Source organism: Notechis scutatus, chromosome 2 (genome assembly GCF_049901735.1).
Source record: "Notechis scutatus isolate UNSWTSFEM ecotype Mainland chromosome 2, rNotScu1.2, whole genome shotgun sequence".
Taxonomy (NCBI): domain Eukaryota; kingdom Metazoa; phylum Chordata; class Lepidosauria; order Squamata; family Elapidae; genus Notechis; species Notechis scutatus.
In genome coordinates, this window is record NC_142010.1 from 115137968 (window position 1) to 115154262 (window position 16295).

Consider the following 16295-nt stretch of genomic DNA (forward strand, 5'->3'; position numbering starts at 1 on the left):
CTTACGGGGTTAGTAAAATGAGGACCCAGGTTGCTGGGGGCAATATGCTGACTCTGTAAATTGCCTTAGAGAGTACTATAAACCACTAAATGGTTTAAGTCTGAATGCTATTGCTATAAGACACCAGATCCTGAGGGCTGAGTTAGTTCTTCCCTGTCTAGACACTGGGTCAGCAGTGCAACAGCATCTCCCACCCAGCCAGGACAGAATTGTGTAACTGGGTATAATCAACATACTGATACTGTACTCTTACCATCAAATGATCTCACCTAGCAATTGTATGTAGATGTTAAAGAGGAATAGGTAAGAGACCTGAGCACTGAAGCATCCCACACTGAATGGGCCTAGAACCCTCCCCACCAAAACTGACTGAAATCAAGTACGGCAGAAAGAGAACCACTGCAAAACTCTGCTTCCCAATCCCAGGACCAATCCAAAGAATCCCCAGCCAATGCTATCAAAAGCTGCTGAGAAATTTAGGAAAGCTAGAGCGGTCACACTGTCTCCATCGTAAGCTCTCCAAAGGTCACCCACAAGCACAACCAGCATCACCTCAATGCTACACCTTGGTCTGAATCTGGATTGAAAGAATCCAAATAATCTGCTATAGCAAGGGCCCTCTACAGCAAAGCTTTTCAATAACCTCCCAAGAAAGGGAAGACTGGATACTGGACAAAACTTATTCAACACTGTGGTTCTGTGGAAGGCCTCTTAAGGGGTTGGTACCAAGGCAAGAGGTACCATCCCCTCCACAAAAGGACATTATGTCAGGGTTCTGGAGATTGCCCTAATTAAATCATGAGCTTCAAAAGAATCCAAAAGATTTTTTAGGAGCAACTTGTCGGCATTATCCCAGTTGAAGCCAACTCTGACACATGTGATTTACGGTCACCTGTGACCCTGTTTCTCCCCCCCACTCCCCCCTTGGTGTGTCATCAATCATTCTCCAATGAAGGATTTTCCCCAGGCAGAAGATCCAGTAACCTAGCTACAATCTTTAATCATTTAGCCCCAACCACATGCAACCTCCCAAGAGTATCTTTTAAGAGATTGGGAGAAGCTTCTCCAGGGAAAGGAAACTACTCAAGAAGATGAGGCCTGGAATTTGTCATCCTCCAACCTTATTTTATATGCTGAAATTTGAGCTCAACATACTGTTTACCTTATTCAAAGCTGTTGGGTTCTCCCTGCAAAGCACAACTGGAATGTAAAAAATATGTGATTTCCAAAAGCTAGATTTAAAATAAACTTTTTACTATTTTTTTTTTTAAATAATTCTATTAGGTTTAGAAACAAAAATGTACACAATATTTTAATATTCAATAATAAGATCAGTTGCAGTTCTTCCAAGATAGAAGCTTATAAGTATACCCACTTCTAGGTATAAAAAGATATTAATAATTATAATATTATACTATTTTCTAATTATATCTTTCCTTGATTATTTGATTATTTCCTTGATATAAAATATATCAAGGAATATTTTGTAATTTACCCAACAGAAATATCTAATTTCAATAGTTAACATAAGCTATGTACCAAAAATCTGATGTGACATAGGTTGGCTTTTACTCCAAACAATAATCATAATGATTTTATACTGAAGGCCTGGAAATCCAAAATCCTCTTATATACAAAATAGCATCAAGGAATATTTGAGTTAGCCATACATAAAAAGCAGCTACTTTGAAGATGCAGGTTCTCAGAGTTTAAGAATACATTGAGAAACGCAGTGGCATTCACATACAACAACAGCACATGCTTGTTTGACAGAGTTCTCTCATTCATAAGTCAGGACAGAACCATTCATTTTTTAAAAGTGATAATCAAGAGTGGTAACTTGCTCTTTCCCAGATAAATCCAAGTTTTAAGCCAAAGCAAAGTATGATTTCAAAATCTATCTTATTAACACAAGAATGTCAGATTTTCTAATTTCCACATAAGCGAACTACAATGCAATCAAGCCAGGTTTGTTAATACCACCTACTGGCAGGAACAGCACATGCTTGTTTTAAAAACATGACTATACTTGAAATATAGTAGAATGTTACTTTAAAAACTAGAATTCTGCTATTGCTATGTTATCTCCATTCCTTTCTTTTTCCTCCCCTGTATTAATATATTAATACAATTTAATACACTAAACTATATTACTAAAAGGAGAGACTAAAAATGAAAAGTAAATTAGCATATTCTATGGAGATTAAAATGCTTTCATACAGTCTTTTAAGATGCATAACATTTCATTTAAATAATTTATATTCATATTCGTATTTGTATACGTATACATATTCGTGTACGTATACGTATACGTATACATATACGTATGTATGTATGTATGTGTGTGTGTGTGTGTGTGTGTGTACATATATATATATATATATATATATATATATATATATATATATATATATATATATACATACATACATACATACATACACATACACATACACATACACATACACATACACATACACACACATATATATATATATATATATATATATATATATATATATATATATATATATATATATCACAAACAATAAATACAGGCCACCACAAACAAAAACACACATAGGCACCCCCAAACACAACAAACACCAAAAAAAAAAAAAAAAAAAAAAAAAAAAAAAAAAAAAAAAAAAAAAAAAAAAAAAAAAAAAAAAAAAAAAACCCCCCAAAACAAAAACAAAAAAAAAAAAAAAAAAAAAAAAAAAAAAGAAAAAAGCCCCCCCCCCCCAACCGATGAGGCAAACCCCCCCCTACACTTTAAGCCAACTAGACGTGAAAATACCCACGAGCTATAAAAAAAAATATACATACATATACATATACATATACACATACATACACACACACACCATAAGGTAGGCAGGGATCCCTGCTAAGGGGGAGGGGAACATATCATTGTCTAAGAAAAATCTACAAAGATCTTGATAATAAATAAAAACAAAGTCATCAAAGTGAAAAGTACATACTGTATGTTCAATCCCTACTCTATTACGAGAGATTGGCACCATCTCCAATTTGGCATTGTTGGGTAGGTTGGCAAATCTCCACTGCAGCGAAGGATCCAGCACGGTCCTCTGAAATCTGCAAAACACACATGCCTATTAATAAGTCTTTACACTGAAGCTGCATCTTTTTTTCAATATATTATTTCTAAAAGAGATTATATCAATAAATACTGTAGAAGGATAAGTTCTTATTTGGGGAAACAATGATTAAAATGGAAGTTAGTCAGAAAGGCTAAATTTACATACAGATAGTTCCAGACTTATGGCCACTCATCCAGTGAGTGTTCAAAATTACAGCAGTGCTGAATGAAGAGACTTACGAAGGGCGCCTGTAGTTGCAGTTTTTATAGTTTTGCCCTAACTACATGGACATGTGATGAAAATTTGGACACTTAACAGCCGACTCGCACTTATGACTACAGGAGCACTTCAACTCTCATCTGCCTGTCTCCTCCCTTCTGTAGTCCTGTGCTCTATCTCCCCAACTGATCTTCAGAGTTTCTTGCTCCTGCGGATGATGCATAATAAGCATGGCCCTTCACAAGGCAGCTGCTGGCCACATGAGCTTTTCTTCCAGGTCACGCACAGTGGCTTCCTTGAAAGACTGAGACTGGGTTGGGGTGGCTAAGGCTTTGCAGTGCACTGCTGGGCTTTGTACTGTGGCTCAGAGGCCATGTTTTGCAGGACCAGAGATGTAATGCACAAAAAAGGTCCTTTGTGTCGTACTCCTGAGTTGGGTTGGGGCTGACCTTTGTACTGCAGCTCAGGGGCTAATTTTTGTAGCTCCAGAACTATGCCACACCTGTCATCAATAGGAACAAGACGACAGCAAAGGTAAGCTATAAGAGTGCAAGGTAGCTGCAGCTTCCTGCAACATGGCAAGCAGCTCTAGAGCTATGCAATTCTGGAGCTGCCTCCTGCCCTTCAAGGCTCATGACAAGCTAAAGGGCAGAGGAGGAGGAGGAGATAGGGAGGGGAGTTGGAGGCAGTCCCTTTCCTTACTGAGACTAGGCCTGGAAGGGACCAAGCTTGGAATTGTTTGGATTGGGATGGATCCTCAGCTAATAATCACAATGGGGAGCACCAGGAATGCTGCCACTAAGCACTTTACAACTGCATCACTTAACAGAAATTCTGTTCCCAATTGTGGTATAAATCGAGGACCTCCTGTACTGCCCTAAGCCATAACATAGTGTTTTATTTCACTGTATGAAGCCACTTATTGAGATTTTATTCACCAAGGTTTATGGATTAATGCTGCATGATTCTAACCAATTATGGTTTATTCAACAAGTCATATTTAGGCAAACCATGGCTTAGAACAATGTCTGAACCAATCACTGAGTGTGTTTACAAAGAATGCTAAGCCAAATTTTAGATTTGGATTCAGTTATGTCAATCAAACCCAGGGACAACTGAGAGTAAAGCTAAGGATTAAAGCTATTGGGGTGCGGGTATATGTCCACTGATCTTTTTTTTTTTAAATGAAGGGGCTGGAAAATGAATTAAATGTACATAAAAATGATTTCAACAACTAAGGAAGTGTCAGCCGAACAACCAAAATAAAGTTGTCTGGAATACCAGCCAGGAGGAGAATGAGATACAAATTATTGCCAGAATTTTTTCTGCAGCTGGAACCCATTATGTTTGGAAATATACACGAATACCACTTTCTCTTTCACATAAAATTAAAGGTAAACAAGAAAAACATAACCAAGTCAATATGGAAACTATAATATATATTGGTACCGGTATTTATTAATTAACTAATAATATTAATACTAATAAATTACAATGAGGTCCTTTGCCTAATATGCTATCAGGTTCTCCAATAAATTTAAATTTAGAGATCATAGAACTTTATATCCAAAACATCTCAATTATTAAGGCAGTGAGGGGTCTTGCCTACTAGAATGCATTTATCTTACTGTTAGTACTGTAGAAGGAGAGGGGAATATGAATTTCCATTATAGTACAATTGATTTGCCGCATTAGTGAACAGTTAACTTCTGTCAAAACTCAATCTAGAAAACATACACATTCAGAATCAGATAACAAAAAGGAGTATCTTTGGAATTACTACCATAAACTCTTTCAGATGTTTTTTCCTATAAAATAATGACAAAGAAAGAGGAAAATGGCAAGCTGTGCATTGGTTGCCAATCTGCTTTCAATTACAATTCAAGGTGCCGATTTTAACATAAACGCTTCATGATATGGGACTAGACTATCTGAGGGACCATCTCTCTGTAGTTACATCAGCCAACCCCATTAGATCTGGCAAAGATGGCATGCTTATGGATACCATCAGGTAGGGATCTACATTTATTTTGTGGTGCCTGCATTAAGGAACATTCTCCCTCCAAAAAAATTAGTTTTGCCCCAACCCTTTTGACCTTCCAGAAGGCCTGACTATATGACCAGGCCTGGGGTTCTCACAGATCCAGAGACTTGGCTAGATGGCTCCATCACTGAGGTAAGCATTCTTATTCTCTCTCTGCCTAAGGTTTGTATATTTCCTTGTTATAATATTTATCTTTTGATGTGGATTTTTATGCTTTCATATCTGTTTTTACATCTAGTGTTTCATTTGATTGATATATGCCACCCTGAATCACTCTTTGTGAGATAGGCAGCCATATAAATTTGATTAATAAAGCAGTAAGACTTACTTCAAATCATATTCATTAGGACTAAAATTCTGCTTTCTACAAACTTCTTCCAAGACCTGAAGAAAAAAATTATACAAAGAATTAATTTGGATTGGCATACACAAGATATTTCAAATAATTTACTTTCTCCTCACTTATGTGTCAAATAGGAATTCAAATTCATATCGACATAGGGAAGAACAACCTTTTTCCTTCATAACTTAGATCAACAAAAATGCATTTTAGAATCATATTAATTGCTCATGGATGATACTTTTCACAGAAAGTGGGGTCCCTCAATTATATTTGTTCTAGACACAACTTAGTGATTGAATCATGGCTACAAAAAGTGCCAAAATATAAGTAATCCTCAACTTATAACTGTAATTGTGCCCAGATTTGCAGTTGTAAGTCATGACAGTCATTAACTGGGCCACCACTTGATTGTGATCAATTTTACAACCTTTTTTGCAGCTGTCATAAAGCAAATGTAGCGGTTGTAATGCAAACACCACGGAAACATCTTAAATTATGGTCACATTACCACAGCATGCTGACAATAATTGTAAATGTGGGCCCTGTTTACCAAGTGTTCAAAATGTGATATGATCATGAATTGGGGGGGGGGGGTTTCCTTCACCATTAGAGCTTCAAATCCAAGTTGCAAGTATCCCTAAAACTTTGAGTGGTTTTTAAGTGACCGGTCATAAATTAAGGACTACTTATAGTTTATGCTGTAAGCCAGTAGCTATGGTGTTGAATCTGTAACAAAACACCTGTTTTCTGATCAATATATGTCACAGGCTTAGAGCTATGGGGACAAATTTAGGGGGAAACCTTACGGCCTTAAATTTGCAGGCAACAGCTCACAAAGATTAAAAATTATAAACATGTTAATTATAAGTATAGGCATCTATGTAATCTAAAAAAAAAACAAGTTTAAACAAAATAAATCAAACATCAACAGCTAAAAACAATTGTGAAATTAAAATATTGCTTTACCTCAGCAGGGCACTTGAAACATAGCTATTATAGAAGTCTTAAATTACCCGTATATACTCGAGTATAAGTCAACCCGAATATAAGCCGAGGCACCTAATTTTACCACAAAAAACTGGGAAAACTTATTGACTCGAGTATAAGCCGAGGGTGGGAAATGCAGCAGCTACTGGTAAATTTCAAAAATAAAAATAGATACCAATAAAATTACATTAATTGAGGCATCAGTAGGTTAAATGTTTTTGAATATTTATTTCAAAGAAAAACAGTAAACTAGCTCTGTAAGTGGAAAAGAGAGCCAACAAAACCAATATGGTATCAACAATAACTTTAAAAGTACAAAAACCTTAGCTCAATCAGCTAATAAACATAAGCCATGTCTATTCATAAAGCGGGTACACCATCCTGCTGACACAACAAAATTTTTAATGCCTGGTGCTTTTAATTTGTCATCTTTAGCCATTTGAAGGGCACGTAAGCGAATTCCCATACGTGTCACGCAGTAACCATTTTGACGACACTCCATAACCCATTTATACAATTCAGTCTCTAGAGCTTCATATGAAGGCTTTAAACCACGTCGAGCTTTTTTTGCCTTTGGAATCTTTTCCAAGTCAGCTTTCATTTTCCGCCAGTCCCTCACTTGTTTTTCGTCAACACAAAATTCCCTACTTGCAATACTGTTATTGCTCTCTTCTGCTCTTGACACAACCTTAAGTTTGAAACCAGCTTCGTATGACCTGCGTTTTTGTTTTGGTCCAGGATTAGACGTATTGGGATCCATTTCTAACAGGATAAAAAAAAAAACTTTGAAAACTTTTGAACAGTACGCATGCACTCATATTATTTGTGGACAAAAGTGGATATTCATTCAGGCTAGAGTGCTTTAAAATGTAAATGAGGTTAGTTTCACACACACTCATGCACACCGTTTCGCTTTCCATAAACTAATTTTTTAGTGCATGACAGATGAAGTGCCTGACAGATGAAAGTCCTCTTAGGAAACTTTAGATCTTAACTGGCATTACATTTAAAATCAAACATGTTCACATCCTTAATATCTCAATTTTTTTCCATGGCAAAGTGTTTCTCAAATAATAATCCATAAAAAATTCTCACCCACCTGCATTGACCAAATAAAATTACTAATATTTTGAACATGGAGAGAGCTGTGTACCTATCTGCCATTTAGCTGCCCAAATGAGAAGCCAGCCTGGGGGAGGGGAAGGAAACTCATACCACAAACATGAGATTCCACCCATTGACTCTTGCTAAAGTGCATGATAATTGCTAAAGTGCATGATAATCCTTTTTGTAATAGCATGTTAACTAAAGAAGAAATGAATTTGAGGGATGGTGCTCGTGGCAAACTTTCTCTGCTTGGATTTTGGCTCAGAAGTCCTGAGAAACAATCACATTTCAATGGGCTTTAGTATCTGGGATATTAGACTTCCAGTATTCCAATATATTGGAGAAGAATAAAGGGTCTGAGATACTTTTCTCTCTGTTGATAATGGTACTTTTCATCAATCAGGTGGTGGGCTATGAAGCAGGAAACAGACCAAGTGTACAGTGAGAAAAAAAGTTTCACCTAGATGTCATGATCCAAATCAGAAAATAAACCAGGATAAGGCTCAATCCAGGTTTTAGTTAAGAACTAAAAGTTGCAAACTTCACATTTCAACTTTTTAATTTTCTTCAGGTTTTAGCAGCCCCAGTGATAATGGTAACAGCACTGAAGTAATAGTAGACTTCTATGAAATATAACTAAAAAGGCATGTTGCTTTCATTAGTGTCAAGATGGCATGAATTAACATGGCATAAATACTCAATTGCAAGTTAACTTCATTCACTCTTGGCATTAAAAAAATGCCACAGGGAGGGAATTATTATCTAATTAAAACTTTCACTAGGACAGTTGAGAATAAGTTTGATGTTCACAATTTCCTCTTTGAAAAATACCAGTAAATAGGAACAAGAAGATGAAGAAAAAGAAGTGTGTTTTTTCACACTTTTCACACTGCAGTGAACAAAAATGGCATCATAGGAACAGGCTTATTCTCAGTCCAAAGGTTTGTTTCTGATTTCTTCCCTGATTTAAGGGAAATTTGGGGAATGACCTCACTATCATGAAAGGTTTAATTGATTCACTAACCCAAAAGAAGATGATGATGATGATGACAGTGGTAGGCAGGAGTCACTCTCTCCCTTGCAAGAAAAAAGCAAGAGCCGTTCTTATGATATCTCTCTCTCCCCCCCCCCACCCCCAAATAAAGTCAAGCCCTTTCCAGCACGCATGCGCAATCAGCCACCGCCCCTTTGCACCTTGCAAATGCAAAATCCCGGGGTTTTTGCATTTGCAAGGTGCAAAGGATGCGCGTGCTGGAAAGGGCTTGACTGTATTCCAGGGAGAGAGAGAGATCATAAGAACGCTCTTGCTTTTCGCCAGCCCCGGCACTGGGGGCTTGCAAGGGAGAGTGACTCCTGCCTACCACTGTCATCATCTTCTTCTTCTTTTGGGTTAGTGAATCAATTAATTTGGGAAACGATCTCACTATCATGAAAGGTTTAATTGATTCACTAACCCAAAAGAAGAAGACGATGATGACAGTGGGAGGCAGGAGTCACTCTCTCCCTTGCAAGAAAAAAGCAAGAGCCGTTCTTATGATCTCTCTCTCTCTCCGGAATAGTCAAGCCCTTTCCAGCAGGCGCGATCCACCTCCGCCCCTTTGCACCTTGCAAATGCAAAACCCCCGGGATTTTGCATTTGCAAGGTGCAAAGGGGCGGAGGTGGATCGTGCCTGCTGGAAAGGGCTTGACTATTCCGGAGAGAGAGAGATCATAAGTGAATCAATTAATTTGGAAAACGATCTCACTATGAAAGTCAGTGTTCTCTGCCAGTGGGGCATGCGGCTTTGCTCCGCATTTGGAAGGCTGCCCACTGGGTGGTCGAATGCATCAAGAAAGACACCAACGCAGGTTCTATCTTGGATGAGCTGCCCCATCACAAGTTCGGGAAACTCTTTTATTAAAAAACACACAGTGATACGTCACAAGCAGTGAATTCTATCCAATCATTAAGTTACATGAGAAGGAATATTAGTGCACACATAGTAACATCCAATTACAGTGCATGGTCAGTGTGAAAGGTGCAAGGTAACAAATCAGCGCCTGCATTACAGTTATCCGCCCATGATGACGTGTTTGTTGATTGGTGATCTCTGTTCCTGGTACGCTTTCAGCCTACGTGAGGCCTAGCCTGTACCGAAGCTGTAGAAACTAATTTATTACTGCATCTCCTCTGTTTTAGTTTTATAGAAAGAAATTTCTTCTGGATCTTCGTCACTGCCCATGCAAAAACTCGTGCGAGCGCACGCATCAGGGTCTTCTGAGGGTCTTCTGAGGGTATGACTTTGTACAGAGGTTCCTTTTCCCAGAGGGCATTAACCTGTGCAATGGCGCGCTTTTCAGCTAACAAGGATAGACTATTGGAGATAGTGCGAATAAAAATTGGTAATACACATGGAAGAATAACACATCCTAAAGCAATCATACCTATGAGAGCTACTATAGCTTGTAATCCTGGTAGTTTTGGGAACCAGGAACTAAAAATATTTTTAAGATCAATACCTTGCCATACTTGATTAGGATTATAGGTTAATTGTCGCATCTCAGTTGTTAATTGTGCTACTACTTTGCCAACTTTATCAATTTGAAGACAACAATTTGTAAGATTGAACCTACCACACACCCCTCCTTCTTTGGCTAGTTTGTAATCTAAAGCCAAGTGATTTTGGTAGACAGCTGTGCGCAATTTGTCTGTGGCAGTTGCTAGAGTGTTTAGAGCTTTGTCTATTTGTTGGCTAGCTAAATCTAAAACAGCTTGTAAACGAATAATTCTATTAATCATATATATGTGGGGGTTAGGTCCAGGTATCCCCTGTATGTTTTGATTGACAGGGGAAGCCTGCAAAGGCATTATCGGTGTTTCTTTTCCTGCGGGATAATGTATCATACACAGGGATGCCTAGTTCTTGCTTAATGGAGATCGGGAGGAGGAAAAAGGAAGGTCTTATCCACCCCAATGCACATGACCCTTGCCAATCTGCAGGAAGGGACAGATAGGCTAGGTTACCACAAATCCAATACATGTTATTTGGGGCTGTCCAAATTTGGGAAGATGTTGTGTCATTGAGATAGGGGAGGAGGGAGGTGTTGAACTTGGCAGGTATGGTGGTAGCATTGTCAGGTGCTGCCCAAGTCTGGTAGGAGTTATCCCATGTACCTAAGCAAAGGAGGTGTCCTACTGGAGTGGACCCATTTCGGGAAAAGCAGTTTCTACCAATTAAGTTGGTGGTAATTGTCCAGATAAGTGGATCGGAAACTGTTCTAGCTGTTATGTTTCCTACAGAAGACATGTTGTTGAACAGTGATGGTGAGGCTTCCAAGGCTTGCCATGGCCATTGTTCTCCTGTGGTGGTTCCCCCACAGACAAAACAATTGGTTATTGCAAGTTGTTTTGCAATTTTTTCTGCCATATCCATGAACAAGTTTTTTGCAATTACACTGGTATCAGGGGCTTTTTCTAATTTCCTTAAATTATTATATACCGACCAGCCCAATGATGTTTCCTTACCTTCATATATCACTTCGGTTTTTATGGTAATGTTAAGTGTTTGGATCCGATCCTGTGCCATCAATCCCTATACCATAAGTATCCAAGGCAGGGTGTTGTCTGGAGATGGTGATTTCTACCTTATTGTCTGTGGTAGACCCTGATACTAGTTTGAAATGTGACAGATGATTGCAGCCCAAGTACCCTCCCCCAGTATAATCACAGACACAAGACCAACCCGAGCACTCGATGGAACCTCCACAAGGGACCCATTGATTGGGGTTCCCTATGGCCCAGTTGATGGGTGTAGGACACAAATATTTATGATTGTGAGCGTATGTTGTTTTCCAGTCAACCGACCCGCATGAATACCCCCTGGTTTAGAACAAGCAATACAAACATCAAAGGTTAAAACAATTGGGTTAGTACCGTCCTTGAGCACGGTGGTGTGGTTTAGGTAATAAAGTTTTCCCTCCCCCTCAGGATCAGATCTGCCAGAGGTTCTTGGAAGTCCCGCCCATAAGGTAACGTTGAGACGAACAGCCGTTTTGGGATCGTAGCAAATGGTTTTTTAGTTCTTCTTTTGGCAGGTTTTTCCGGTAGGAAGGCACTTCTGTGGTTGTTGGGTATGGTATATGAGAGTTAGTTGAATGAAGCCTGCTCGTGTGGTTTTGGTCAGGCAGGGGGTGCAGCCATCTGACACGCTGGTGGGATTCTGCGATCTCTTAACCCGATGTGGAAAGGAGGGGGGCCTGAGCATGAATGTCAGGCTGATTCGTGAGTTGTCTGTGATGACGCTGGGGTGAACGGGGTCTGAGGACTGTCCATGAGTCATAGATGTTATGTATGGAATCACGTCGGGGTCACCAGATGCGGCTTTGCTCCGCATTTGGAAGGCTGCCCACTGGGTGGTCGAATGCATCAAGAAAGACACCAACGCAGGTTCTATCTTGGATGAGCTGCCCCGATCACAAGTTCGGGAAACTCTTTTATTAAAAAACACACAGTGATACGTCACAAGCAGTGAATTCTATCCAATCATTAAGTTACATGAGAAGGAATATTAGTGCACACATAGTAACATCCAATTACAGTGCATGGTCAGTGTGAAAGGTGCAAGGTAACAAATCAGCGCCTGCATTACAGTTATCCGCCCATGATGACGTGTTTGTTGATTGGTGATCTCTGTTCCTGGTACGCTTTCAGCCTACGTGAGGCCTAGCCTGTACCGAAGCTGTAGAAACTAATTTATTACTGCAGGGGCGTTTGGAAGAAAACGCCCCGCGGCATATCCACGTGTAAGGGGGATCAGAAATCCCCACGTTAAGCCACGAAGTCCCCCAATCGCACAGCCCAGAATCGCCCTCCCCTCATGGGGCAGCAACGACGCCCGGCGTTTCCCGAGAAGCTCCACCGTGCAATGAAAGCGCCCTGGCTCTAGGCTTCGGCTCCGCTTGGTTTTTCCTCAGCCCCAGCTGCCTTCAGTCCGCTGGGGAGGAGGAGGAAGAGGTGGTGGTGGTGGTGGCGGCTCGCGTTGTTTTCTGAGCTCTAGGCTCGCAGGCTCATAAAACACGCGAGCCGAGGTGCTCGGCTCCGCTTGGCTTTGTTTCCTCAGCCCCAGCTGCTTTCAGTCCACGAAGGAGGAGGAGGAGGTGGTGGCGGCGGCTCGCGTTGTTTTCTGAGCCTGCGAGCCTAGAGCCTAGATCTCAGAAAACTACGCGAGCCACCACCACACCACCACCTCCTCCTTCTCCGAGTGGACTGAAAGCAGCTGGGACTGAGGAAACGAAGCCAAGCAGACCTGAAGCCACCTCGGCTCACGTTGTTTTCTGAGCCTGCGAGCCTAGAGCTCAGAAAACAACGCGAGCCACCACCACCTCCTCCTTCTCCCGAGTGGACTGAAAGCAGCTGGGACTGAGGAAACGAAGCCAAGCGGACCTGAAGCCACCTCGGCTCGCGTTGTTTTCTGAGCCTAGAGCCTAGAGCCAGGGCGCTTTCATTGCACTGGCGTCGTTGCTGCCCCCTGAGGGGAGGGCGAATCTGGGCTGCGCGGTTGGGGACTCGTGGCTTTGGGTGGGAGCGAGGACATATGGAGTCCGCGAAGTGGGGCTTGCCTGCCCTTGCTGGCTGCCTCTGCTTCCTTAGGGGCGGGGAAGGGGGCTCATCTGGACCAAGGGTGAGTCTCCCCCTCAGTTTCCCCAGAAGGATCTTCCGTTGCTTTTGCCTTCTCCCTACATCTTCCCTCTGTTAAAAATCCCCACACACACTTATTTTCGGGCGGATAGATTTCGTGTCTGAGCATTCTCACATGGCGGTGGGTCTTTCCCCCCCTAAAAACAGTTAAAAAAAAAGAAAAACCATGCAAGAACTTTTCTGCTTCCGATTACCCCCATGCTTAAAAGTTGCAAAGGAAACACGGAAGCAGGGAAGCGGCTGCCCAGCTCCGGAGCTCCACGCCATTTTTTTTTCAGAGGGCAATCTGACTCGAGTATAAGCCGAGGGCGGATTTTTCAGCACAAAAAATGGGCTGAAAAACTTGGCTTATACTCGAGTATATACGGTATGTTAAATGGAAGACATTTATCTTTAATTTACACATACCTCTCACAAAAGGCATTAGCCATGTCCACATGAAGATAAACTCTCCATTGTGCAGGATTCTTTAACCATAAACATTCAAACTCAGAATCTGTTATGCTTGCCATTACAGTGTGTATTCTCATTAACTGGATTTTTGGCTCAATGTATCATGTCAACACAGCAATAAATTTCACCCTATCAAGGTTCGCACATAACACTAAGGCAAAAAATTTGCTTTAGTTTGCCTTACTTTACTATATTATGAACAGAACTGTTGGTTGTAAGCCATGGATATCATTTAACACAATAGGTGAATTTGAGTTTATTTAACATCATATTTAAAAATTGAGGCTTAACATGATTTATAATCTCTTAAGGTGATGAACTAGTTTCTGTGTCAACTGTAGTAGAATATAAATTATGATCCATTAGGGATAGTCAGTTTATCTATGAAATTCTATAAACTGAAAATAATCTCACCACTAAATTAGATTGCTGAGAAGTTTGAAAGAAAAACAAGGAGTCATTGGATTGAACATACTCTTTTAGTTTACCTCATGCTATGCAAATGCAGCTTTTATGGTTAAAGCCTCTGGATCTGCCTATCATGAGAACTCAGAAAAATAGATTAAGTAAAACATCAGTAAATCAACTATATGATGCCTTTTATGCAAATATGGTTTTAAATAGTAAAAATGTACAGTGGACCCCAAAGCTCTTAAGTATCCCAATTTCTGATTCAGTCATTTATACAGATAATTTCTCTTTAGTTCCTTTTCCTTTCGACAGACTATATTTAACAACAGTTAATTCAACTGTTTTTATTATCCCAATTTTTCTGGCTTCACTAAACACTCTGAACCGTATAGTGATCATACAAACTGGGTTGGCAGTTGGTTAAATTGTGGCTGGCTAATCTGTGGCTCAATAGACCGTGTAACCTACTACAGTACTACTTTTATTTTTCAAGGTAGCCCCTCCTCAAGTTACACTTAGTAAGGCAGCCTGCATCACATACACTTTAGTATAGGGGCCGAGCTATAAGAGAGAACTAGAATGGTGAGAATCCACAGGAAGAGGCAATATTCCACGGAACCCCCTTTGCAAAGAGGCGCGTGAGAAAACACAATCACCACCACCACCTGGGTAGCACAGGAACCCCCTTTCCCTTCGTCAAGGGCCTAGCTTTCTATTTTTAACGACACAGCCACCGCACGCTTTCTGCTCCTCCACAACAATATTGGTTGAGGGCAACGACCTGTCCGCAGACCCAAACACAACTAGCCTGCTCACCAATTTTCCAGACCGGGGGCCAATCAGAGCGAACGTAACCGCCACCACCACCACCCCTGTCTTGCCCCTCACCAAACCCACCTGGATCAGCGCAGTGCTTGGGCCTACTCGGACCGTCACTCGCCTCCCGTTCGGGGCCAACACTGACACGGCGGAAGTCGCCCCTCCGCCAGCCGCCGACATCTTTCTCTACCTCGTTCACTCCCCTCCTCCCTCCTCTTCCTCCTAATGCAGGCCAGCTTTCCCCGCCCCTTGTAGGCACCAGGTTCTTCCACAATGAAGCCGAATGGCCACGGCGGAGGGGCGCGGCTTCGACGTCGCACCACCCCGCTTTGCGCTTCATCCCTGCGGGTCTATGCCTGCCCATGGCGATCCTTCTATATCGAGCAGAGGGAGCTTGGTTGAGGAAATCTCTTGGCACATGCAAGGCAGCTTTGCCTGTACTCCCCTTTGGTTAAGATATGAACTTGTCGTCCTCCTGGGCTTCTGGAAGCGTCTCGTCCATGGCTCGCATTTTGCCACCTTTTCTCGCTTCTCTTAAGCAGCCCAGAGCGCTTTTCGGCAGTCCATGTGGGCCGCCCGTGCAGGTGCTAAAACTATATGGGCCACCTGGGGAGAAAAGGAATTTCAGCGTGGTCCTGTCATTAGATAAAAAAATAAAGTTGGGTATCTTACACTCAACATTGCTTGACTGGATCATGGCTTATTGAATAAACCTCAATTGGCTTAGTTACCCACCAAAAAAGCATATCTATAGTTGCATGAATCAAGAAGTGCACTTGAAGGTCCTAATTGTGGTTAAGTCAAGGAGTAATTCTACTATTATCTTAGAGCCTTCAGACTGGAATAAGCCTTTTTCACAAAAGATGTCTTCCCATTGTTTACGGAATACAAAATGCAAGAATCACTGAATTCACTGACCAGATTTACATTTTAATCTATAATATGATATGTTCAGTTTTGGCTAGAGTTTATATTGTCTAGATTGAATTGCTGTTTATTGTAATAATGTACTAATTTAGATTGAATGTTATCCTTTATTTACAGTTCTCAAGGCATTTTATCATTGAATAAAAAGTCACGTATAAGACTACCACTTTTATCAACTGGAAAAGCACAATCCGTGTGTCATAA

General features: G+C 40.9%; 1 protein-coding gene across 3 annotated transcripts in view; it reads right to left on the minus strand.

Annotated features, from left to right (window-relative positions):
• Positions 1–15388, minus strand: part of ASPSCR1 (ASPSCR1 tether for SLC2A4, UBX domain containing) — a 100067-nt gene extending 84679 nt beyond the window's left edge. For all 3 annotated transcript variants that reach the window (XR_015747688.1, XM_026667338.2, XM_087955928.1), the window contains exons 1-3: positions 15243–15388; positions 5696–5751; positions 2985–3099 (exon numbers count right to left, since the gene is read on the minus strand). Coding sequence is in view for 2 of the 3 variants with exons in the window: in XM_026667338.2 (XP_026523123.2) it covers positions 2985–3099; positions 5696–5751; positions 15243–15344 (273 nt within the window). In the remaining variant the exon portion in view is untranslated. The remainder of the gene's footprint in view (positions 1–2984; positions 3100–5695; positions 5752–15242) is intronic.
• Positions 15389–16295: the final 907 nt, after the last annotated feature.